Raw genomic sequence first — 26601 nt, 5'->3', positions numbered from 1 at the left:
TAAATATAACCTATAGCATGCGCATGCACACACACACACAAACACACACACACATACACACACACAAATAATAATAAGGGGGTAGGAAGAAACTTTGAGAGGTGACTTATGTCTGGCCTTGGTGGTGGTGATGGTTTCCTGAGTGTATACTTATTCCCCAACTCATCAGGTTGTATGCATTAAATATGTATAGATTTTTACATGTCAATCATGCCTCAGTAGATTGGTTTAAAAGGAATAAGTATTGTTAAAAAACTGAAAAGAACTCTTTAAAGGACTAGTCAGGTTAAAATTCCTGAGTTTGTATGTTGAGTTAGTAACTTTATTTTATCAAGAAAGTAGTAAACTAAAACTAACTTCACCTTTTAATTTAATCTATAAACCCCGATTTAAGATTTTTATTTGAATATTGGTTTAGTGGTGCCCAGGATAGCATCGCAACAGGTAACATATTGGAGAAATGCTTTTCTGTATTTTGATGAAGAATAACATTTTGTTTTGCAATTTGGGAAATTAAAAATTTGTATGCACCTAATTCCTCCTTTTCTCCTGAAGCCTCTTAACCTTCTTCTTTTTCTCTCCTTCCCTTCTTTCTACCTAAATCCCTGTGCTCAGGGTTCTTATAGTCCAGTGTGGGTGTGACATATGCCAAACCAGAAGATTAAGCTCTTAAGCACTAGTTGGGGGAGGAGGGACATAAGATTTTCCTCAGGAGGTGCATTTCAAGAGATCATTGTGGAAATTGGTATTGAACCTGTTTGTTTGCAGACGCTCTTTATTCTGGGCTTGATGTTTTGAGGATTTTAAAAATTAGTGAATAGCATATATTACGTCTATGTGTTTTTTCAGATTTATGTTCACTTGCCACATATAAATCATTGGAAGGTTGAAGCTTTTAAAAATTTTGAAGTTTTGGAGTTCCTGTCGTGGCAGAGGTAATGAACACAACTAGTATCCATGAGGATGCAGGTTTGATCCCTGGCCTTGGTCAGTGAGTGGGTTAAGGATCCAGCATTGCCGTGAGCTGTGGTGGAGGTTGCAGATGTGGCTCAGATCCTGCATTGCCATCGCTGTGGTGTAGGCTGGCAGCTGCAGCTCTGATTCAGCCCTTAGCGTCGGGAACTCATATGCTGCAAGTGGGGCCCTATAAAAAGACAAAAGAAAGTTGTTTTTTTTTTAAGTTTTATTGTAGCTGTTGATGTCACTGGAGTCTTTATTTCTTAGAAAAGTTAAAAAAAAAACAAACAGGAGTTCCCCTCGTGGCGCAGTGGTTAACGAATCCGACTAGGAACCATGAGGTTGCGGGTTCGGTCCCTGCCCTTGCTTAGTGGGTTAAGGATCCGTCGTTGCCGTGAGCTGTGGTGTAGGTTGCAGACTCGGCTCGGATCCGGTGTTGCTGTGGCTCTGGTGTAGGCCGGTGGCTACAGCTCCGATTCGACCCCTAGCCTGGGAACCTCCATATGCCGCGGGAGCGGCCCAAAGAAATAGCAAAAAGACCAAAAAAAAAAATAATAAAATTAAAAAACAAAACAAAACAAACAAACAAACAGCTGTGCTTAAAGGGCGTGGTATGTCTTTGCCTGGTTGATGTCATTGGGGTCTCTAATTCTTAGAGAAGTTAAAAAAACCAGCTGTACTTAAAGGGCGTGGCGTATCTTTGCCTGGTATCTACTGCCTCATAGAGATCATGGAAGTTTGAATTAATGCGTTTTTTTCCTGTTTGATATATTATTTCAATTTAAATTTTGTTATTTGGTGCCTGTTGTCAGTCACTTCTACAGGATTAGTTGGTAGTAGGACTACTTTTGAGATATAGATATTTCTGTGGAAAATATTTGTTTGTTTCTCAGGAAGCACATCTGTCTATTCATAGAGCATATTTCTGATTTAATTTAGATTACATTTTATTTGAATTCAGTAAGCATTTTATTCAGTTAGAATTTTAATCAACTGTTACTGGAAGATTTTTTTTCTTAAATTTTTAATCCATTGCCCATTAATGCTAGGACTTTGGAGAAGGGATTTAACTTCTCTGAGTTTGAGAGGATTAAATACCTGGATGTGCTATATAATATTACATGTGGTAGTGTTTAGCATAGTTTTAGCACATAATATGTGCTAATAAATATTTTTATCATTTTCTAGAAACCCAGAATAACAAAATAATACATCTCAGTCTTTAACGTATGTAGTCTTAAACACGTTAAAGTATCTAATGAATAGCAACACAACAGAGAAAATGAAAAGCATATTCACTTATAATTCTTCGATTATGTATTTTAAACCTATATTTTTTTATTAGAAGTTCTCACCCCTGCCAGTCCCTGATTTCCTTTCAGGGGATCCGCAGGATTTATTATTTTCATAATAATGCTAAAAATATTACTTGCGGGGAAGCCCTTAAAAACAAAACATAGTTGTTCACTTAGGCATGTCCTTGATGAAGCTGTAAAAGATAATTCTTTCTTTTTTTCTTTTTTTTTTTTTTTAATCTTTTTAGGCCCACACCCTTGGTACATGGAGGTTCCCAGGCTAGGAGTCGAATCAGAGCTACAGCTACCGGCCTACACCACAGCCATAGCAACACCAGATCCAAGCCATGTCTGTGACCTACACCCACAGGTCACGGCAACTCTGGATCCTCAGCCCCACTGAGTGAGGCCAGGGATTGAACCTGTGTCCTCACGGATACCGGTCAGATTCATTTCCGCTAAGCCATGATGGGAACTCCAAAAGCTAATTATTTCATTAAATATGAGCCTTTGAAAACAGGTTGCTTTAAGATTATGAATGACAAAATAGGAAGCATGCATAGAAACACATTTGCTCTGTACCAAGGAATAGTTGTTGTCTGGAGAAAAAGCACTGATGTGGTTTTCTTGGAATTGTGAGCCCCTCCAGCTGCGTATTTTCACAGGATACTGTTTTTACTTGAAAGAACGACAGAAAACTATGGTTACTCAGACTTGACATTTGATGGTGTTTCCTTAGAAACAAAGTGAGCCTATCCCTTCAAGAAAAACAACTGGTGGTGTTTGTTACTAATGATAATAAGCATAGCTTTCATAAAAAAATTAAAATTTTGAAAAACGTGTCTGCCAGCCTGACCGTGACAGTTTCTTAATACTTAAGTTTATGAGATTATTGACAATATTAACAAAGGTTATTTTCTTAACATTGTTGAATGAAATATGAAATTTTAAAAATGAGTGAGAAGTCCATTCAGAATGTATGACAGACCAGTGCATTTTAATGTAGCAGTATGTGCAATGTTCATTGGAAATAATTTTAGATTTCACTTTACAACCTAACCTTTAAGAAGTGACTGCTTGAGTTTGGTGACGTATTAGGAACATCCAGTTCCCTGGAAAGAGTGTGAAGACACTCTTCTCTTTTCCAGTAGAGTATTTGTGTGAACCTGGATTTTTTTGTGTGTGTGTTGTTCAAATAACAAATCATCTGAGACTGATCACTGAAGTAGATATGAGAATCCATGTCTTTCTGTGAAATCAGATATTAAGAGATGTGCAAAACTGTAAAAGCTATTCTCAATCTTGTTTAGTTTTTGAAAAAAGTTTTTAATTAAAATGTTATTTATGTTAACATGTAATGGCCTTATTATTTTAAAAAAATGCTTTTAAAGAAATATTTTAAAGTTTTCTCATTTTCATTTCCAGTATGTTTAATATAGATGATGAACTTTATAAACAAGGGCCTTTGAGGTCTTCAATAATTTTTAAAGGTAGAAAGAGATCTTGAGGCCAAAGGTTAGAGGGGTGCTGCTTATTTCCTTTTCCTTGTTAGCTGTTATCCATATGGATACTTGAATTTGGGATAAAATGATAATTAAGACCACAATATGATTTATTCATGCTATAATTAATATGATTACAGTAAGTTAGTGTAAAAATAGAAATGGTAAAAAGGCAAAACTGTTCAGGTGAAAACATATTTGCCTCTTGCCCGAATTAAGTGAAATTTAGGGCTAAAATTTAACTATGATGTTGAAATTTATTCTCTTAAAAAAAAAAAAGTCACCCCCATTACCTATATCCTTAGAGTAGGTTCTTTTGAACTAATGTTATAGAAAGGTTTCAGTAGAGAACTGATTGCAGCACTTCCCTTTGGTATTTTCAGTTACAACTAAACGTGTGTATTGCTTTCCAAATCTCTTCTGCTGTGACCCTGTGTAAGTTGTAGTTATTAGCTTGGCAGATTAGGTAACTTAGAGGCCAGTGATTGGCTGTACCGTGAAAGCAACTTAGAAGGCTTCATCTGTGCAACACACGGTGACCTAAATCAGGTATGCCCTCACTGTCCCTGGACTCTTGAAGGGACTTACTGCATTACATTATCAAACACAAGGCATTTCTGTATCACTATGGAAAGACTTCGCCTGGAGAAGAAGTTCCCTGTAGGTACCCAGTTATGATCTTGTATTTTATGTACAGACAAGTTTGTGTCTCTCAGAGTTTAATAATGAAGCTTGAAGGAATGTCAGGCTTATTAGCACTGGCTTAGAATAGTATCATCCTCTGTGTCCTTGGCTATGGAAGTCATCTGCTGAAAAGAGTAAATCCTTGTACAAGGGTAGCAATGTTTGTACCATTTTTATTCTCTACAGTTTGATAATTGAAATATAACTTGAATGAGGCTTTAAGAAGTTTTATATAGCTGAGATATTAGGAAAGAAATCACTTTGTCTTAATGGTCCAGTATGTTTTGAGGCTAAACTGAAGTATTTGGTAACTATGAAATTATTCTGCATGGTTAATAATCATAATTTATGGGAGGTGTTACTTTTGGGCTATAGCCACGCGTCTTATGTAATGAAGTTAATACTATGTGATAAGGATCTTCCGATGCTGTTTTAATAATGAATTTTGTAAACCTCCAGTGCCAAAAGAGGATAATGGGCTAGGCTTATGCATATATTCTTAAATAATCTTTAATATTCCTTTTTTCTCTAAGATTATGCCTTTGGCATGTTAAGGTCTCATTTTTGATCATTTGACCAAGAAAATTCTACTGTGGATTTAGCCTTTTCAAGCAGGATAAATGACTGTGAGTGAAATTAGTAAGACCTCTTTGAAACAAAAGAGTTGTTTGGTTTTTTGCTGGGAATTCCTATTTGTGAATTGAATTTGGATTTTGTAGTGTGTTGATGCTGAGCTTTTTTTTTGTTCATAACCGATTTATTAAATTCCAGACTATTGAGTATCTTTCTGTGTTTGAGCTTTAATTGTGTTCATAAGGAGTCCGTAAGTGTATCCCATATGAACTTTTTAGTCCAGTGTCTTGTCTTGTGGAATATACTCAACAGTTAACACGTACTTATTGGAGAACTTAACCAAGGGCCAGGCCCTGCTTGATGCTGAGGAAATGGTGATTACAAAACAGACGTGATTCCCCTTTTCTTGGAACTTACTTTTCAGGCTGGGAAACAGTTAAGTAGTTACATAAATATGTAGTTACAAGTTTTAATAAATACTAGAAAGAAAGAGTACTGTGTTTTCTCAGCATGTATTTCAGTGACCTTGGTCTGTTGTCTTCTGAATAAAGAACCTCAAGTCTCTTAAGCTGTGTGTGTGTGCATGTGTGTGTGTAAAATGAGAAGATTGAACTCTGTAAGTACACCCCATCCATACCTGTGAGTCTTGAGGCCTCATTTATTCACCAGAAATGGAGAAGGTAAGCATTTCCCTCTTGATTTCTTATCATGGGGAGCCCTGCCCTTAGCCGTAGATTTTAACTGATAGGCTGACCGTTTGATTATAATACAGTTTTTTATTCACTGGTGTATCCCCAGTACCTGGAATGATGCTTGGCACATAGTATACACTCAGTAAATATTTGTTGACTGAATGGATGAGTCCAAACTCTTAGTCTCTCTTTTTTTTTTCCCCCATTTTTTTTTCTTTTTGCTTTTTAGGGCTGTACCTGTGGCATATGGCAGTTTCTAGGCTAAGGGTTGACTTGGAGTTGCAGCCGCCAGCCTGCACCACAGTCACAGCAACGTGGGATCCAACCGCATCTGCTACCTACACCATAGCTCACAGTAATGCCCGATCCCTGACTCACTGATCGAGGCCAGGGATCAAACCCAAATCCTCACAGATACTAGTTGGATTCGTTTCCACTGCACCACAGTGGGAACAACAAACTCTTAGTCTTTAAGGAAATGAGACTTCTTTTATGGTTCATCAAATTCATGGGGCCCAGGAGTATTAGCCGGGGGAAGAATAGCCAAGCAGACCATATAACTGAGGGATTTCCTGGTTCTTGTTTATTTTCAGTAGGAAAAATCCAGTGGAATTCTAAACATACCATGTTCATACTGTGTCAATGACTACCCCACCTCCAAGGCTGACTGAGATTGGGGAATTTTGACAGAATACTTGATAGACCTTTTGCTGAAACGCATTTACTAGATCTTTGTGTACAAAATTTTTGCAAAATGCCTGTGCTTTTTCTATACATTTTAATCAATGATAAAGTTGAGATTGTTTTTTGAAAATCCCACTTTAGAAATAGATTTTATTCTTATCCTCAGTTCTGTTAATCAGTTTATACATACTTGATAACCTAAAGTAGGTAATTCCTATGTGTTTTTTTGGTATCTGTGCACTGACTTAGAACTTAGAATAAATACTTGTGATTTATAACTTCAGGTAAACCCTAATGAGGCTTTCCATTTGTCTGTGACTCTTGTGCTTTGTAATGAGGTTTCTGATAATAACGTGTGTCATTAACAATGCTGGAGGCTGTTACCTGCCAGTTTTTATATCTCACACTTTTCTGAGTTCTCTTGCTCTTACATTCTTTGATTTTTTTTTTCATTTTTTCCCCCTCTGTAACTTTTCCTTAAAACTCAGATTGTCTTCCGTGTTAATCATGGTGTGTATTTGACGTAAAATTTTCTGAAGCTTTGTGTTCCAGTATCTGAATCTGTCTGGTTCCTCGTCTGTCTCATGACAAAGCATTTTTCCCAAGGCTTTAAATTTTTTTCTGTGGAAATCACATGATTGCCTGAGTGTAAACATAGCAATTTTAAATTGCTTAAATTTTCCATATACTTTTTACATCTTTTCCACTTAGAGTAATGCATCAATCAAAAAATGCCAGATGAATTCTTTAGAAATCATTTGTTGGCTTTTTATTTCATGAAACAGTAGTCATCAGTGATTTTTCCCTTTAACTGGATTAGGGAAGATAATTTGCTTACTCTTCAGCTTTTTGCCCATAAAATAAAGTTTTCTAATACTATAGTTCAACTCTTGTTGGTAGGTGGGATGGGTTTGGGAATTGGGGTTATTTGGAAGAAACTCGTATTTTGGGGAACAGCATTTTTTTTATATATACTTCATTAGATTTCTTTGATACAGTGTTGGGGAAAAAGTTCTGACATACAGATGAACTTTTAGAGGAATACTTATAGATTTAGGGTTACTTGTAGTACAGTGAAAGTATACAGTAACTTTAGAGTATTTTTGGTGTGAATTGGAATATACACTACTTCATTTTCAGGAGGATTAAAACACTGTGAATGAAATGAGAGTGCCACCTAGAAGCCCACCTAAAATGGTCAAGGGCGGGAAGCAGCAATTGTTAGCCCTTGTAACACAACCAAGGCCATGGTGTTCAGACAGGAGTGAGGCACCATCACACAGAGGGGGTTGAATATATAGGGGCTTGGGCTCCACCCACGCCGCTGGGTCAACATCTCCCAGCAGGTGGCCTAGGTGTGTCTGAATTTCTAATAAATCAAAATCTAAAGCCCTCTTAAAGTTACACTGTTTTAGATCCTCATGAAAGTTAGTTGCCTCTTCTTGGCAAATATGAAAGAATGCACTTCTGATGAATAATTCTCCAGTACAACCACAATACTGTTTCAGAGTACATTTTAAATCTTGAGTATTGGAGTTCCCATGGTGGCACAGTGGAAACGAATCCAACTAGTATCCATGAGGTTGCAGGTTTGATCCCTGGCCTTGCTCAGTGGGTTAAGGATCAGGTGTTGCCGTGAGCTGTGGTGTAGGTTGAAGATGTGGCTCGGATCCAGTGTTGCTGTGGCTGTGGTGAAGGCCGGCAGCTGTAGCTTCAATTAGACCCTTAGCCTGGGAACCTCCATATGCCGCAGGTGTGGCCCTAAAAAAGCAAAAAAAAGAAAAGAAAGAAAAATACATTTTCACTATTGAGGAAATTAATATAGGTATTCATTTTGGTAATTGTTAAAAGTCTTTGCTAATTAATCTAGTTTTAAAGCTTATATGGCAGATGAAAAAGCATTTTTTAAAGAAAAAATAGTTTTCTTTCTCAGATTCAGTGAACCGTGGGCATCTTCTGTGGTTGTGCACTTGTGCTTGGTGCCTCTTCCCACAGCCCTTTCAGGTGCATGTGACCCTGTGAGGGTGGGGACCTGGATAGATGGGTGACAAGTCATTCAAAAGATTGCATACTGACATCTGCCTCTGTGTTCATGTGGTTAACATAAAGCAATATTAAAAAAAAGTCCAGAAAACTACTTACTGCCAGAGGTACCCAGTTTCACTACTTTGCTCATATGTCTTTTCAGTGTCCATTATGCAAATTCAAATATTCCTGTTCTGGAGACTTTCTTATCTAGCAAGTAGTATTCGGTATATGTGGTTCTCTACCTTGTGTGTGTAATAGGTCTTAAATATTTTTCGTGTCAGTACGTAGCATCTTCTTCTTTTTAGGAGCTTGGCATTCCATTGAGTGCATTGCTATTCCTCTTTTAAGGGACTGTTGGATGATTTCCAGTCTTTTCCTATTACAGGCTTCAGCAAATCACCTTGCACATATGTTGTTTCATATGCAGAGAATTTAAACTTTCTTTATAGTCTTATGTAGATAATGCTTAAATTTGTTGCCTGCTATGTTATAGAGCAGTTTGTATTCTGAATAGTTATCTTATTTTTTAAATTAGAATTTGAAACCAAGACTAAATTATTTTCTTAAGATTAGAGTGAGTTAATCTTGCATTGATATACTGAGGGTGCCTTTTTGTTCTTCTGTGTATTTTAGTTTTCCCAGTGCCTTGGCTTTATTTCCTCTTAGGTAGGCTTTGTAAGGACTGGCTTATGTGACATATTCCTCTGGGGTTAAGAACGAAAACATTTTGATGTCGGGGGTGACTCTTTGCTGTTGCTATTTTTAGTTTCAACCATATACTCACAGTTAAAGATTGGAGAATGATTTTTTTTTCTAGATTCAGATTTAAAAGTAACTGACGTATTACATTGAAATTTGAATTTATTCTTTTTAAAATTACCAAAATTACATGTTTATTATAAAAGAAAATTAAATACTTTGGGGTTGTCTGTCTCTGTTTTTCCAGCCATTCATGTGACACAGTATCAGCAGTTTGCTGTTTAACCTTTTACATATTATTTTTGTTGTTGTTGTCTTTTTGCCATTTCTTGAGCCACTCCAGCGGCACATGGAGGTTCCCAGACTAGGGGTCCAGTTGGAGCTGCAGCTGCCTGCCAGAGCCACAGCAACGCGGGATCCAAGCCACGTCGGCAACCTACACCACAGCTCACGGCAACGCCGGATCCTCAACCCACTGAGCAAGGCCAGGGATCGAACCTGGCCTTGGTTCCTAGTTGGATTTGTTAACCACTGCGCCACAAGAGGAACTCCCTTTTACATATTTAATATGTATTTTTTGCATATATTTCAAGAAAGAACACATTTCAAGTCATACTTTATATAGTGTATTAACTTTACCAATTTTAGAAATAATGGCTTAAAACATTATCCTAAAATGATAGGATTTAAAATGCAATATATTTGTTTCAGAAATGTATTTCTGCCTTGAAACATAAATGGCTTTGTTCTAAGGGATTTTCAGTATATAGACATCTGCATGCACCCTGCATGCTTCATTGAATGACTTGTAAAGTGCTTATGCGGGTATTGTGTGTGCCTGCTTATATTTGCCTTTATAGCAGACTGCCTTTCTGATTCATGTTTCCCAGTTGTTGAGAAGTAGAGGATGTTTTTCAGGGAAGGGAGACATGCAGACCTACCCCACCCCAGCCTTTTTTTTTTTTAATAGTGTTAAATGTAAAAGTTTTTATTTATTTACTTATTTTATTTATTGATTTATTTTTTGTCTTTTTGCCATTTCTTGGGCCGCTCCCGCGGCATATGGAGGTTCCCAGGCTAGGGGTTGAATCGGAGCTGTAGCCACCGGCCTACACCAGAGCCACATCAACTCTTGATCCAAGCCGCGTCTGCAGACCACACTACAGCTCATGGCAACACCGGATCCTTAACCCACTGAGCAAGGCCATGGATCGAACCCGCAACCTCATGGTTCCTAGTTAGATTCGTTAACCACTGAGCCATGATGGGAACTCCTGTAAAAGTTTTTAGACTTTAAGCATTTTAACTTTAGTTAAATAAAAGCATTGTCACTCAAAACCCAAACGTTAACAATAAAATAATATTCTCACTTGGCTTTAAGTCAGATCATTCATTCAGGGCTCCACAGAGGATATCTGAGGGAGCATGCTGGGTGGACCTACAGAGGAGCTGTGGGACTTTCTCTTTTTTATTTATTTTATTTTATTATATAATGATTTTTATTTTTTTCATTATAGCTGGTTTACAGTGTTCTGTCAATTTTCTACTGTATAGCATGGTGACCCAGTTACACATACATGTATACATTCTTTTTCCTCACATTACCATGCTCCATCATAAGTGACTAGACACAGTTCCCAGTGCAACTTCCTCTTTTTTGTGTTCCTTTTTGCACACATGGGAGTGTATCTCATTGGTAGATGTTTAGAGGTCAGAGAGTATGTGTATTTTAAGCATAAATATGGTGAAGTTGCCCAGCTTGGGCTGTTTCTGAGTGTTAGTTGGTTAGAGTCAGTACATCTACATCAAAAAAGAAGAGTTTTGTTGTTGTTGCTGTAGTTAGGGATGAGAGATAGGCATATTGTTTTGTGTCCTTGGCAATTGTTCTGTTGAAATGAAAGTTTGGAATGGGAGCAGTTAATCCCTTTTAGAATACACTGACTGCTACCTCTTGGATAATACAACTTCTGCCTCTTCTGTTTAGGAGACAGCTTCTCTTTTGTACCTACCTGTGCAGGCTTAGGGACTGAATGACATGAAATCATTGGAGGAAAGCTAAAGATTTTAGAGTATGACGTGCTTGATGGATGGTAATTATTAGTTACTCCCTTTTCTCTGTGTGTGTATTTCCTACTTGAAATTTTCTCATTACTAAAGGAGTGTAATTGCCCTGAGGCAGTTTGACCGTGCACGCAGTTGTCTGTCTTCTTAGTCCATTATATGAAAAGGTGTAATGGTCTACACAGGCTGCTTCCCAGTCCTTTAGCTATACAGCCTTAGAAAGTCATTTAACTTGCATGTCTCCTGTATTAAATTGAATGTGGTCCTTTAGAGTCATATACAAGTATCTCTTGATACTCAAATCCATTTGATTCTACAATTTGGCCATCCAGCCTTCCTTCAGAAAGTAAGTTTGGATGTTGAGATCTGCATTTTCTTTATATGCTCTGTCTGTTTCTGAGTTTGGGGTAGCAAATAGTGAGGGTTGAGGTAGCAGGAAATTTATTCGAAAATTTAACTAAATTGATTCAGCGTCTGAGTTTTAAGATATGAGAATCAGGGCACTGAGAATATGGATATTTTAAGATCACAAGTTGGAGGAGACCTTTAAGAGATCATTTTACCCATCCTCCTGTTTGAGCCTTTCTAACACAAACGGGTCTTCCAGTTTACACTTGGATGTTAAAGTGCTGAGAAACTTAGTGTTGTATGTGTCCGTCTGGCTTATTGTTGTCAGTGCAAGAGGAGGTGATGGGCTGCAAGAGCAAGCACAGAGGAAATGGGAGTGGTTGAAAGTTTCTTCTTGCAAAATCTAAGAAATAATGTCATCTGATGGATAAAATAACATTGTTCTAGAAAACTGCCATTCAGTGGAGTGCTAACAATGTTATAATGAATGTCAATATTATCATTTTGTTTTTATTCAGTTCTCTCTTATCTTTAGTTACCTCTGTTGCCTGTGAAGTTATCATTAAAGCATAAGGACCTGTGAAGAGAACAGATATGGACTATGTTTTTTTCTTTCTTGAAAGCTATTTGCTTTTTCCCTCCTGCTTTGGGAGATTGGTCGTACTTTGCTTCTGTCTGAGCAGAACATCGTCCCTTTCCTGTTGCCCATCTTTGGCCTGCTCTGAATGACTGGCTAGGTCATCTACACCTTCATCAAGCCTGGCTCCTTCCTGTTTGTTTCTGAAAGCCTCTTCCTGGGCCATCCTTTACCTTGCATTCGTTTTTTGCTTTGATCCTTTGGCAGCGGCGTTGTGGGACAGGATCTCCAGTGTGAATGGCCTTGCAGAGTGAATTTCCACCTTTGGGTTCCTCTGCGTACTGCACATACGCAGACCCTGAGAACTGATCCATGCCTTTTTTTAAATTTTTAAAAAATTTTTTTAACACCTGCTATCTCTTCCCCAGAACATTTGTGAATCTTCTCAAAGTCTTGACTGCCCTACCCCAGTAAGTACTCCAGTCCCAGGTTTGGTGGAGGACCACAGCATCTTTGTCCACTGGCCCCTTCTCCTGGTACTCTGCTCGCTAGTCTTTGGCTCTTGGTAACTTATGAGTGAAAGTGATGCTATATGTTAAGGCTATAGACTTATTTTGACCATTATATGTTTAACCATAATCCGATCCAGTATCCAATACAGCTGAGTAAGCGTGGTTGGGTTTTGTTGTTGATACAGTACCTGGTTGCGGGGTGGGGGGGAGAGAAGAAGAAAGAAAAGAAAAAAAGTGTTCAATATTGACATCTAAGGGTTTCTCTCACCCCTGATTTTCTTTAATTTCTGACCTGGTGTGTCTTCCTGTTGAAGTGAATATATGTACCGGTCACTTGGTATCTTCCATAGAAAACTAGTGGAAATATTTGTCATTTCAAGTTTTTTTCCATGACATTTTTCAATGTTTTTCTATGGGTTAAAAAAAAAAGCCTATAAAGATACTTTCAAAAAGAATGCGGTTAACTGTGGAAGGCAGTCTGTTATATATTTTTGGCTGTCTCAAATAACATACCCAGTAGTAGTAGGTCTTCAGTATATGTTGATTTCATGAGTGAATGAGAATAATTTCTTTTTAGGGTCCTGATGAAGAAGCTGTTGTGGATCTTGGCAAAACCAGCTCAACTGTGAACACCAAGTTTGAAAAAGAAGAACTAGAAAGTAAGTTTATTTAAAATAACTTTGGTTAAATTGTTAATGAACGTTTGTTAGTATCCTTTAAGTTTTACCTATAATTTGTTGAAACATTTGTTGTTGTTGTGAGCTAGAGCATACATTTAGAAGAGTGTGCTACACTTTTTAAAATACAGTTTAAGGAATACACAGCAGAAGCCTATGTGTACAAATAGAACATTCCCTGAAACATAAATTCCAGAATGTTTTTGAAACTTCACTGAATGTTACCATAACTTACCTTGGAAATTCAAATGCTACAGTTACAAAATCAGAATTCTTTACTTTTTTTTTTTGTTTTTAATTTCTAGCAGCCTGGGTAATTTGAATTATGACCAGACAATAGCATGCCAGACTAATAAGCCACAGTTATCACTGGTTGTCATCTCAGTGTTCATTTTATAGGTCTGTTACATCAGCCTTTTAAAATGCTATAAAAACCTCAGCAAAGAATTGTGTAGTAGATGAGTTATTTGCCAGTTTATCTTCCTGAGCATGAAGAAGTTCTGACAAATGGTTTCTTGTTTCTTTTTTTTTTCAAAAAAGTAATTATAGATTAATTATTTAATCTTGCCAGGATAGTACACAGTGTCCCTGTGTACTCAGCTTATTCTAGTGTCAACATTTTATTTAATCATAAGTTTATGAAAATGAAGACATTAACTCTGGTATACTACTACTAACTACACTATAGATTTTATTCAGATTTTACCAGTCTTTCCACTGATGTTCTTTTTCTGCTCCAGGAGCCCGTTGAATAGCACGGAGTTAATGCCATAGGACACTTAGCAGTCAGGGTCAGGTCTCCTTGGTCTCCTCTAACCTGGGATGATTTCCAGGTCTTTCCCCATTTTCCGTGACCTTGATACTTTTGAGGAGCAGTGGTTAGATACTTTGTAGACTGTCACCCAATTTGGGTTTGTCTAATGTTATCAAATTATAACATTATAATCTCATACCCCAGATCATGGATACCTGGGAGGCACACCACAAAGTGATAGGCTCTTCTCTAGTGTGAACATATGACATCAGTGTAACTTACTGTTGGTGATGTTAACCTTGAACACTTGGTGAAGGTGGTGTTTGTGGCGGATGTTTTGCTAGAGTTATTTTGGGGTCTTTTTGAGACCTACATTTTTTAAGTAAAAGTCTTCCGTGGCAGCTGAGTGGGTTTATTGCTTTACAAAAAAGAGATGGAAAGAGACACGAATAAGCCTTCTCCACATTTACTTTCTGAAATGGAGAAAATTCCTCTTGATTAAAATTGACTTTGGAAGTTTAGGCTCACCAGGACTCCTGCAGAGAACTTCAGTTACCTAGGTGCTTGATTCTGTGAATTGTAGGCACTAGAGAAGTTAAAATTTTTAGCCATAATTTTATTAATTCAGATGTGCGGTGATACATATAAACCATGTCTTATGTCCTCCCTCAAATACATGTGATGAGAACATGAAAAGAGAAATTGACTGTGATCCTTGGCTTCCTTTGTTTATTCAGGGCCCTTAGCTTTTCTCACTTGGTACATAATCTGAATTAAATATCAAGTTCAAGGAAGAGATACATTTCATCTCAGCATTGGATTGAATAAGCCTTTGATGGAAAAAGTAAAAATGAAAGGAAAAGAAAAAATTATAACAGAGAAAAACTAAGGGAAGTAATAAAAGCAGAAAAAGTAATAGTTCTATCTCCCAATCTTTGGATTCTGGCATATTGCTACTTATTTTATCTAAGCTTTCTAAATTTCAAACTCATAGAATTGAGTTTCATCTTGGTACATAAGGGCTTGTGTGCCAAAAACCCATTAGTACTGATTGGAGTAGCAATTTTGTAACTCACAGTGCACAGTGATTCTTTAATTTCCATTCTTGGTTGATATTCGGAAGAAAATAGTTTCACTAAAATAAAATTGTAAGATTGCCGAGTTTTATAGTTTTGTTTTGTTTTTTACTTAGATATAATTTATATAATGTAAAATTCACCAAAGTGATTTTTTTCATATATTCACTATATTGTGCAACCTAATTTCAGAATATTTTCATCATCCCCAAAAGAAACCCTCTATAATTTTTTTAATTTAATTTTTTTATTGAAATATGAGTGACCACATACTGTGTTAGTTCCTGGTGCTCAACATGGTAATTTGATATTTCTGTTCATGGCTAAATGATCACCATAGTAAGTCTAATTACTGTCTATCATCAGGCAAAGTTACTACAGATGTAATTGTGTTTTTTAATTTGGGATTTTCAAGTAATTTTTTTTCAAGTAATATTAAATTTCTGAAGTTTATTATCTAGGCAGAGTACTGGGTACTGGCAGATGTTGAAACAAATAATTTTAGTTCAGTGTCTTTTCATAGGACTGGTCTTCTTTTAGTTTAAAAGATTATTTGCTTCATTGACATTAATGCTTTGAAAACTGAAGCAAGAAGTCAGAGTGTCAACTTTTTCAACCTTAGCTGGGAATGTGTGCATCAGGCAACTCAAGATTTTTTCTGCTCTGTGCATATTTGTAAACTACTGAGAAATCACCATGAGTATGTATTTTGGGATTGCAAATACATTTTAGTGAGTCATCAAATTTGCAAATACAGAATCCATGAATAATGAGGATTGACTACTTTCAGATCTCATCTAAAGATAAAGATCTTGAGTTTCTTTTTTTTTCTCTCAACATCCTACAGAATATTTTAGAAACGGAATCTCATTTACAGTTCATATTTCAGCATTAACTTTTTTCTGTTGTGCCTAGGGAAGAAAGCAGCTCTATGCCAGACGGTTTTTTCATGGTTGCAAGTTAGTTAAACTTGTAGTCTTTGTCCCCCCTTCACTCAAGACAGTTTAGATAGCAACCTCATTGAAACTGAGAGATGAAGTTCCTTCTTCTCAGTGTTCAACTTAGTGCTGTTGACTTTCCTGATGCAGTTTCATTTAGTGGCAAAAAGCGGAGAGTACCATTCATAACTGTTTTGTTAGTCAGCATACAAAGGTAGGACGATGCAGCATTAGCAATAGCCTTTTCTATTCTAAAAGTATATGATAAACTTACTCTATTGCTTTTTTAATCCAGTCTGATTAAATTTCTGTCCTTTTACTAGAGTATTTGGACCATTTACATTTAATACACCTCTTATTAATTTGAACCTTGCTAATCTGAGATTCTCAAAACTTAAAAAAATTAGTAAATATTTATATATATCCATTTATGAATAGTCATCATTAAAGCATATATCTTAAGGACCTGTACTAACTCAGATTGGGCATAAATGTAGATGGAACACATTCATTCCTGATTTCAGGTGGGCCCAGTTCCTTTCTCTCAAAATACCTTTTCAGACATCCAGACTATTTCTTCCAGAAGTAACCTGCATATTCAGTATGTTCATCAGTCAGTGGTATTAGCCTTTGGTGTAATATTCTGTGTAGTGCTCTATAATATAGGAGAAATAACAGACTAGCATTCTTAGACTTGCATGTAACTCTTTTTGTAGTTGTTGTTGTTGTTTTAGGGCTGCATCTATGGCACATGGAGGTTCCCAGGCTACAGGTCGAATTAGAGCTATAGCTGCTGGTCTACGTAAGCCACAGCCACAGTAACACAGGATCCGAGCCGCATCTGTGACCTACACCACAGCTCATAGCAATGCCAGATCCTTAACCCACTGAGCGAGGCCAGGGATAGAACCTGTATCTTCATGGATACTAGTCAGATTCATTTCAGCTGAGCTATGATAGAAACTCCATGTAATTTCTTTTTTTTTTTTTGGCCTTTGGTCTTTTATCTTTTTAGGGCTGCACCCGCAGCATATGGAGGTTCCCAGGCTAGGGGCTGAATTGGAGCTGTATCTGCTGGCCTATACCACAGCCACAGCAATGTGGGATCTGAGCCACATCCTCGACCTATACCACAGGTCATGGCAACACTGGATCCCCAACCCCATTGAGTCAGGCCAGGGATTGAATCATGTCCTCATGGTACTAGTTGGGTTTATTAAATAACCACTGAGCCACAATGGGAACTCCCCATGTAATTCTTTTTTTTTTTTTGTCTTTTCTAGGGCCACACCTGTGGCACATGGAGGTTCCCAGGCTACGGGTCTAATCAGAGCTGTAGCCACCGGCCTACGCCAGAGCCACAGCAACTCAAGATCTGATCTGTGTCTGTGACCTACACCACAGCTCAGGGCAACGCCGGATCCTTGACCCACTGAGCATGGCCAGGGATTGAACCCGCAACCTCCTGATTCCTAGTCGGATTCGTTAACCGCTGAGCCACAAAGGGAACTCCTGTAATTCTTTTTTTATCAAAGTAAATTTTGCTATATGTTTGTGTATATCATTTTTTTTTCTTTTTAAAAAACCAGTACTGGCAGTACCCAGACACTGCAGATTTGGTTCCAGACCACTGCAGCAAAATGAATATTGCAGTAAAGTGAGTCACATGATTTTTTTTGGTTTCCCAGTGCATATAAAGATTGTGTTCACACTATGCTGTAGTGTATTAAGTATGCAGTAGCACTAAAAAAAGCAATGTACATGCCTTAAGGGTGGTGGTTGCTAAAGGCTGGGGTGAATTTCTTTTTCTTTTTTCTTTTTTAATTTAATTTAATTGGAGTATAGTTGATTTACAATGTTGTATTAGTTTCAGGTGTAAGGCAAAGCGAATCAGTCATAAAAATATATCCATTCTTTTTTTTTCCCATATAGGTTACTTCAAATTATTGAGTAGATTTTCCTGTATTATATAGTAGATTCTTATTAATTGGGATAAATTTCTTAAAATAAGACAACAGCGACGATTACCACTTTGATTGGCTCTTCCTTTCATGAATGATTTCTCTGTAATGTGCAAGGCTGTTCAATAGCATTTGACCCGCAGTAGAACTTCTTTCAGAATTGGAGTCAATCCTTTCAATGCCCCTGCCTCTGCTTTATCAAGCTTGTGTAGTATTCTAATTCCTTTGTTGTCACTTCAGCAACCTTCACAGCATCTTTACTGAAGTAGATTCCATCTCAAAAAACCACTTTCTTTGGTCATCAGTGAGAAGCAACTTCTTATCCATTCAAGTTTTATGATAAGATTGCAGCAGTTCAGTCCCATCTTCAGTCTTCATTTGTAATTCTAGTTCTTTTGCAGTTTCCACCACAGCAGTTAATTCCTCCACTGAAGTCTTGAACCCCTCACAGTCCTCCATAAGGGTTGGAATCAACTTATTTCAAATGCCTATTACCATTGATGTTTTAACTTCTTCCCATGAATTATAAATGTTCTTCATGGCATCTAAGTCTTTCTAGAAGGTCCTTTATTAACTTGGCCCAGATACATGAGACGAATCACTATCTATGGCAGCTATAGTCTAACAAATGTATTTCTTAAATAATAAGACTTGAAGGTTGACTCCTTCATCCATGAACTTCAGAATGGATGTTGTGGTAGCAGGCATGAGAACAACATGAATCTCCTGTACATCTCCATCAGAGCTCTTGGGTGACCCGGTACTTGTCAAGGAGCAGTAGTATTTGGAAAGTAAATTTTCTTTTCCTGCACAGTAGATCTCAATAGTGAGCTTAAAATATTTAGTAAACCGTATTGTCAACAGATGTGTTGTCATCTAGGCTTTGTATAGCCTATAATGGAAAAGAATCTGAAGCTGTAGACCTGAAATTAATACAATATTATAAATCAACTATAGTTAAATAAGTAAATAAAATATATAGATAACATGTAAGCTATATAGAGCACAGGTGGAGTACATTGAGTATAATTCTTAAAGGCCCTAGGATTTTCAGATGGAAATGAGCATTGACTCAGCTTAAAGTCACCAGCTGTATTAGCCCTAAACAAGAGAGTCAGTGTGTCCTTTGCTGCTTTGAAGCCAGACATTGACTTCTTTTCTCTAACTATGGAAGTCCTAGATGGCATCTCCTTCTAATAGAAGGCTGTTTTGTCTGCCTTCTATCCACACCACTAAAACCTTTTCCATATCAACAGTAACAGTTTCAATTTTTTTTTTTTTTGGTCTTTTTGCTATTTCTTTGGGCCGCTCCTGCGGCATATGGAGATTCCCAGGCTAGGGGTGGAATCAGAGCTATAGCCACCGGCCTACGCCAGAGCCACAGCAACGCGGGATCCGAACCGCGTCTGCAACCTACACCACAGCTCACGGCAACGCTGGATCGTTAACCCACTGAGCAAGGGCAGGGATGGAACCCACAACCTCATGGTTCCTAGTCGGATTTGTTAACCACTATGCCATGACAGGAACTCCAACAGTTTCAATTTTTTTTATCATCTGTGTGTTCACTGAGTTGTACTTTGAATTTCTTTCAAGAACTTTTCTTTGTATTCACATCTTGACTGACTGGAACAAGAGGCCTAGCTTTTAGCCCATCTTAGCATTCTCATGCTTTCCTCACTAAGGTTCATCACTTCTAGCTTTTGATTTAAAGTGAGAGAAGTATGAGTTTTCCTTTCACTTGAACATGTAGTGGCCATTCATTGTAGGGTTCTACATTGGCCTAAGTCAGTATTGCTGTGTCTGAGGAAATAGGGAGGCCCAATGAGAGGGAGAGAGTTGGAGAAACAGCTGGTCAGCAGAGTATTCAGAACCCACACACTAAATGATTAAGTTCACCATCTCATATGGGCATGATTTGTGATGTCCCCAAAAAATCACAGTAGTGACATCAAAGATCACTGATCACAGATCATTCTAACAAATGTCATGATATTTAAAAATGTGGAACATTCTGAGAATTACTGAACAAATGCGACACAGAGACAGGAAGTGAGCAGATGGTGTTGGAAAAATGTTGCTGATAAATTGGCTCAATGCAAAGTTGCCACAAACCTTCTATTTGTAAAATATACAATATCTGTGACATGCAGTCAAAGAGGTCTGCCAGTGATGTTTCTGAACATTTTACCAGGTCATCGAGCTGTGTATATAGGTGTTCACGTCCCATTCAGTAGAGAGAGCCGCCGGCGTCACAGGCATCGTGGACACAGACATCACCACCGGAGAAGAAAAGACAAAGACTCAGACAGAGAAGATGGACGGGAATCTCCTTCTTATGGTAAGGAAAGTGGAAAGTTCTCCATTCAGTTCAAAGTTCCTTCTTGGAAAGTTTTTTTTTGTTTTTGTTTTTGTTTTTTAATATTTCCTTTTAGGGGAATTCCTTGGTGGTCTAGTGGTTAGGACTTAGTGCTTTCACTGCTGTGGCCTGGGAGCAGTCCCTAGTCTGGGAATTGAGATCCTACTTAAGGCTGCTACACCCCCGCAAAAAAAAAAAAAAAAACCCTAAAAAATTAAATATTTCCTTTTAAGAATTGTATTTCTGTAGTAATTTAAGACATATCTGTGCATTTAGGAATACTAATTGAAGTAACTATTTTTTTCTACAAAGAAAAATGTTGAGTTTGTTGGTTAAGATATACTTGGGATGAGTGAAAAATATAAGAAGCTTTGCATTTTTCATTGTACCTCAGCCTTGGAATCATAAATGTTGAGTCTTGGCACTTAGCAGGGTTTTATTTCCTTTTCTCTATTATATATTTCATTATTGCATATGTAGTAAACAAATATCTGGAATCCTCAGGTTCCTGGGAGAGATTGAATTTTTTTTTTCTTTGTTAAATACATTTTTTTTGGGTAGAAGATTTTATCTGTTAAGCTAGATTACTTGGTTTCTGTGCAATAAGAGTGCTTTGATTTGATAGTATTGTCTTTAGAAGGACAGAATTTTTGTTTAAAATTAGAGGATTATTCTTTACAATAGTGCCAGTAGACAGAGGCACTTCTTCAGAAAAGAAGGGCATATAGTAGAGGAAAGAGAGAGTTATGTGATAATAAAGGTTGATAGTGATTTAAGTGGCCCCGAGAGTGGAAAAGGTGGGAGCCAGGAAAGTTAGCTCTGCAGCCAGAGGAGGACCCTTGGACATTGTACTCAGTGAACATGTATGGTGCTGTTGATTTCTTAGGACATCATGGCTCACATGGCCATCTACACTGTAGGTCTTAGTGTGTGTGCTCTCAAGAAGCCATGTAAGTTGCACCTCTACAGTCATTTGTGTGCTGTGCTAAAGGAAAGTTTTTTTGAAGAGGTAAAAAGGGAAAGAATTACGGTGTAAAAATACAGCTTATATCATCATCTCAAGAAAGAAAATACTGAGGTCTTATAAAATATTAAGTGCCATTTCTGTGCTAGGCATTCCACCAAGCCCTTAACATATACTCTTGGATTTAATCTTCTCAGCATTTTAAAAAAAATAGGTAATATTGTTTCCATTGCATAGATAAACTTCAGCTTAGAGAGACTAAACCAGTACTTAGAGATACTGATGGCCCAGTAAACTGTTAAGTGGTTATATAGCTAACAAAGATATGCTGCTAGCAGAGGAAAAATCGGCACTGCTTTTAGAAACGCTCACTAGTGCACTTTGATGACATTACATAACTGAGGTGTACTTTGCTCTTCATTTGCTGCATCTGTCCAGTTTAGGAATCTTGTGTTATTTTGTGAATGGATCAGTGTGCTTCTTTGTTTCATTCTGAATAAAAAGGCACACAGTATTTTAGTAGAAATGCTATATTTACTAACTGTCAGTATGTTTATATGTTCACTTGGCTAGGTGGTTTAATGGTTTAAGGTAAGCCCTGACATTTGAAGTCTAAATATAGTGGTTTGAAAAATAAATTTGGTGGGGAAAATATTTGTGACTTTTTCATGGAGTAATTATGCCTAGAAAAGTGTTATGCCGTGGAAAATGGGTTTATTTTGGCTTTAACTGCCAATCTCTATCCTAGAAATTGCAATGAATGAAGTCTCTTTCCTCTCTCCACTCTCTAAAAATAGTTTACTCAGGTCTTTTGCTTTTGGACATGATGGAATAACAGGAATTGAATTTGTCCTCTAATTTTAAACAGGAAACTGGATAAAATATATCAAACAGTAGTTTTCAGACACTGGACAACAGGCAGCATAGGACTCTGACCTCAGAGAGAGGGGAAGCAAGTGAGATGAGCCCTATGATTGCCTGAGCTTATTACCTTGAGACAGTTTCCAGGCCACAGCATGAGGAACTTGGACAAAGCCCAGCAGGCTCTCAGAGTTGAGGAGATAGAGACTGGAATTTGGGGAGACCTAATAGGTTAGAACTTGAGGTGTAGCATGCTAGGGAGTAGAGAGCTACACACAGAGAGTATTCCAAAGGTCTGAAGGAGGGTCCTTTTAAATCTTTTGCTGAGTACTAGTCTGGGTATATGTGACAGGAGACTGCATGAAGCTAGATACATAGCCACCAGAAAGCAGGATAAACAATTGCTGGATTTCACTCAAAGACTAGGGATAGGATGTGTTCCCACTGGTCCGAGTGGGAAGACCTGTGACATACAGGGCATTAGGTAGAGGTCTCAGAAGGTACTGCCTTGGTAGTAGGTCTAAATTACTAAAGGCTGCAGTTGGTCCATTAAAAAAAATTAAAATCAAGGCTTGAAAGACATAAGTTGACTTCAAGTATCTTCATGATTGAGCAAAGTATAGTACTGCTAAAAGAAATACACTAAAATATAGCACCTAACCATGTGAAATGCACAATATTTGACATCCACAAATTATTTGAAATAGAATGAAGTAGGAAAATAAGCATAATCAAGAGAAAAATAAATCAATAGAAACAGATCCAGAAACAAGAGTTGATTGAATTCAAAAACAAGCATGTTAAAGCAATATAATATGTTCAAGAAGAGAGAGTAAAATAAGTGTGTGATAAGGAGAGAGGTTGAAAATATATGAAAGTCCTCCAAACAGTGTAATAAAGTGAAAAATGCAGTATCTGAAGTAAACAGTACACTAGATATGATTAACAGATGATTTGACACTGCCGAAAAAAAGATCAATGATTTTTGAAGATATAGTGATAGAACTAATCAAAATTAAACAGAAAAAGGGCTGAAAAATGAATGAACAGCATTGGTAATTGGTCAAGGGTATCAGGTAGTCTAACATAATGTTTAATTGGAGAAAGGAGCATGTCAGAAGAATTATTTGAAGAAGAAACGGTTGAAAAGTTTTCAAATTTAATGAAAACTCTGAACTAACAGGTCCAAGGAGTTCAACAAAACCCAAGGAGAAGAAACATGAAGAAAAACCACGCAAAGTCTCATAAAAATCAGATTGCTGAAACCAAGATGTAACAGTTGTAAATGTATGTGTATGTGATAATATCTTCAAAATACATGAGGTGAAAACCAATAAAACTGAGAATCAATCCACAGGTATGATTGGAGATTGCAAGTCTCCTTTCTCAGTAATGGGTAGAACAAGTAAAGAATGCATCAATAAGGATATGGAAGATGTAAACAAAGCCGTCAGTCATATTGATACTCACATACTCGCATAGACCACTTCACCCAATGACAGTAGAATACACATTCTTTTACAAGTGCATATTGAACATCTACCAAGATGGATCATATACTAGGCCATAAAACAAATCTTAATACATTCAAAAGGAGTGAAATATTCTCTGACCACAATAGAATTAAACCAGAAAGATGTTAAAAATTCCCAGATATTTGGAAATTAAAGAAGCTTCTCAATAACCTATGGCTTAAAGATGCAGTCACAGCAGAAGTTAGAAAATATATTGAGTTCATAAAAATGAAAATCTTGCACAGTGAGGATATGGTTCTTACATGCACAGGTTTCATTTAGTGTGGTTCTTTGCAAAGTGAGGATTGCTTACATAGTGAAATTTTTAGATGCAGCTAAAGCAGTGCTTAGAGAAAAATTTATAGCATTTACTTATATTAAATCTTCTAACTTAAGAGACTGAGGGAGAAAAATAGAGCAAATCAGACCAGAATAGAAAAGAAAGGGAACAATAAAAACCAAAGCAGAAATCAATAAAATAAAAATCAGAGCAATAGTAGCAAAAATCAATCAGATTGATACCTGGTTATTTAAAAGGTCAAAGGTCAAAAACCTGATAAATCTATATAGCCAGACTGATAAAGTGAGGAAAAAAAAAGATACAAATCACTCAGTACCAGAAATTTTCAGTACAAATCGTATGGATATTAGAGACTGAGGAGGTGCTACCGTGAATGACTTTATGCCAATGATAACTTAGCTTAAGTGGGGAAGTTCATTAAGAATACATGCTTCTTAAGCAGAAATGGATAATCTGAATTACCCTATATGTCTAAAAAGAAATCGAATTTGTAGTCTGAAACATTCCCACAGTGAAAACTTACTCCCAAATGGCATCATGGGTGAGTTCAGTCTAACGTGTGAGGAAGAAATAACTCAGACTCTGCCAGGAAATCGAAGAGGAGCGGACACTTTACCATTCATACCCTGGTACCAAAACTTGATAAAGATGTTACAGGAGAATAAAACTACACACTAATAATTTCTCATGAATGTAGATTCAGAAATCCTTAACAAAATAAAAACACGTCTTATCCAGCGGTATTTGAGGGATCATATAGTGGTAAGCTGAATAGTGGCCCCCCGCAAACATCTATATTCCTAATGTCCCGGACCTGTGAATGTTAACCTTGTTTGGCAAGAGTGAATTTACAGTTGTGACTAAGTTAAGATTTTTTATTTTTTTATCTTTTTTCTCTTTCTGCCATTTTCTTGGGCCGCTCCCACAGCACATCGAGGTTCCCAGACTAGGGGTCAAATCAGAGCTGTAGCTGCCAGCCTGCGCCAGAGCCACAGCAATGCCAGATCCGAGCCACGTCTGTGACCTACACACAGCTCACGGCAATGCCGGATTCTCAACCAACTGAGCGAGGCCAGGGATTGAACCTGCAACCTCATGGTTCCTAGTCGGATTCGTTAACCACTGAGCCACGTCGGGGAACTCCTAAGTTAAGATTTGAGAAGAGGAGATTATGGTGGATTAGTGAAGGTGGGCCAGATTTAATCACAGGGAATCAGAAGATCGGGGTGGAGATAATGGTTGTAGTTACATGATGGGGAAGGGTCCAGATCCAAGGAACATAGGGTGCCTCCAGAAGCTAGAAGAGATAAGGAAATGGGCTTTCCCTTAAAGCCTCCAGAAAGAATCGGCCTCATGGTTTTTAGACCTGTGTGAAACTCATTTTGGACTTGTGGTCTCCAGAACTGTAAGAGAATAATTTGTTACTTAAGCCACCAAGTTTGTGGTGATTTGTAATAGCTATAATAGGAAATTAATATGATAAAACAAGTGGAACTGTAGGGTTGGTTTAAAATGTAAACATCGGAGTTCCGGTTATGGTGCAGTGGAAATGAATCTGACTAGGAACCATGAGGTTTTGGGTTCAATCCCTGGCCTTGCTCAGTGGGTTTTAAATGTTCTATATTATCTAACATTTCCATCTATTTTTAGTGAGGAAAAAGTCCTATCTTATGCATAGGGTTCCTTGTTTTCAGATACTGCTTACTTTTGTTTGTTCCTACGTTAGTTTATTAAAGATTAGTGTGACTTATCTTTAACATGTAATTTTCCCTTTTTGTCTGTGGAGGTGATCTTTCTGTGAAATTCTTTTGTTTTAGATTGTTGGTCCACATTTCCCTCCAGAATTATAGTATTTTAATAATAATTAAAAGAAGTCAGTTTGTTTGTTTGTTTGTTTGGCTGCTCTTGCAGCATGCAGAAGTTCCTGGGCCAGGGTTGAACCTGAGCCATGGAAGTGACAATGCCAGATCCTTAACCCACTAAGCCACATGGGCACTCTAAGAAATTAGTTTTGATGATATCTGTTTAATATTTATAACAGTTACAAATTTTTATAAATATAAATTTTTATAAATATAAAATTTATACAGTTATAAATATTATCTGTATAATATTTGTAACTCACGTTTACAGAATTGTGAGTTCACCTTTATATTAATTGAGGAAGATTTTGAGTGTATTTAAATTCTGATTTTTGTCAAGACACACCGTCCCAGAGAGTCCAGTTCATCCTGGGCACCGAAGATGACGACGAAGAGCACATTCCCCACGACCTCTTCACGGAGATGGATGAGCTCTGCTACAGAGACGGAGAGGAGTATGAGTGGAAGGAGACTGCCAGGTAGTGGCACTCTCAGGTTTCCTTGGCCTTTACTTGGTCTCCTTTTGTAATGAGAATGTAAATTGAAATGATGAGATAGCCAATACTTTAAAACAGTGAGTAGAGAATTTCTTCAAATCTGGAAACTCTGTCTTTAATCTTTCTCTTCATTCTCAAAATTCGTTTCCTCGAATAATCCTTGGTACTAACACACCAGAGGAATTATGTGACTATAGATTTTAATGTCTTGACTGAGAGAAACAC

General features: G+C 37.3%; 1 protein-coding gene across 4 annotated transcripts in view; it reads left to right on the top strand.

The window, feature by feature from the left end:
- Positions 1-26601, top strand: part of SLC4A7 (solute carrier family 4 member 7) — a 109531-nt gene that overhangs the window by 25939 nt on the left and 56991 nt on the right. For all 4 annotated transcript variants that reach the window (XM_047769268.1, XM_047769272.1, XM_047769264.1 and 1 more), the window contains exons 2-4: positions 13190-13271; positions 20213-20359; positions 26220-26358. In XM_047769268.1, coding sequence (XP_047625224.1) covers positions 13190-13271; positions 20213-20359; positions 26220-26358 — 368 coding nt within the window. The remainder of the gene's footprint in view (positions 1-13189; positions 13272-20212; positions 20360-26219; positions 26359-26601) is intronic.

The sequence above is a fragment of the Phacochoerus africanus genome, chromosome 1, assembly GCF_016906955.1.
Source record: "Phacochoerus africanus isolate WHEZ1 chromosome 1, ROS_Pafr_v1, whole genome shotgun sequence".
Taxonomy (NCBI): Eukaryota; Metazoa; Chordata; class Mammalia; order Artiodactyla; family Suidae; genus Phacochoerus; species Phacochoerus africanus.
This window is presented reverse-complemented; position numbering and strand designations above follow the sequence as displayed.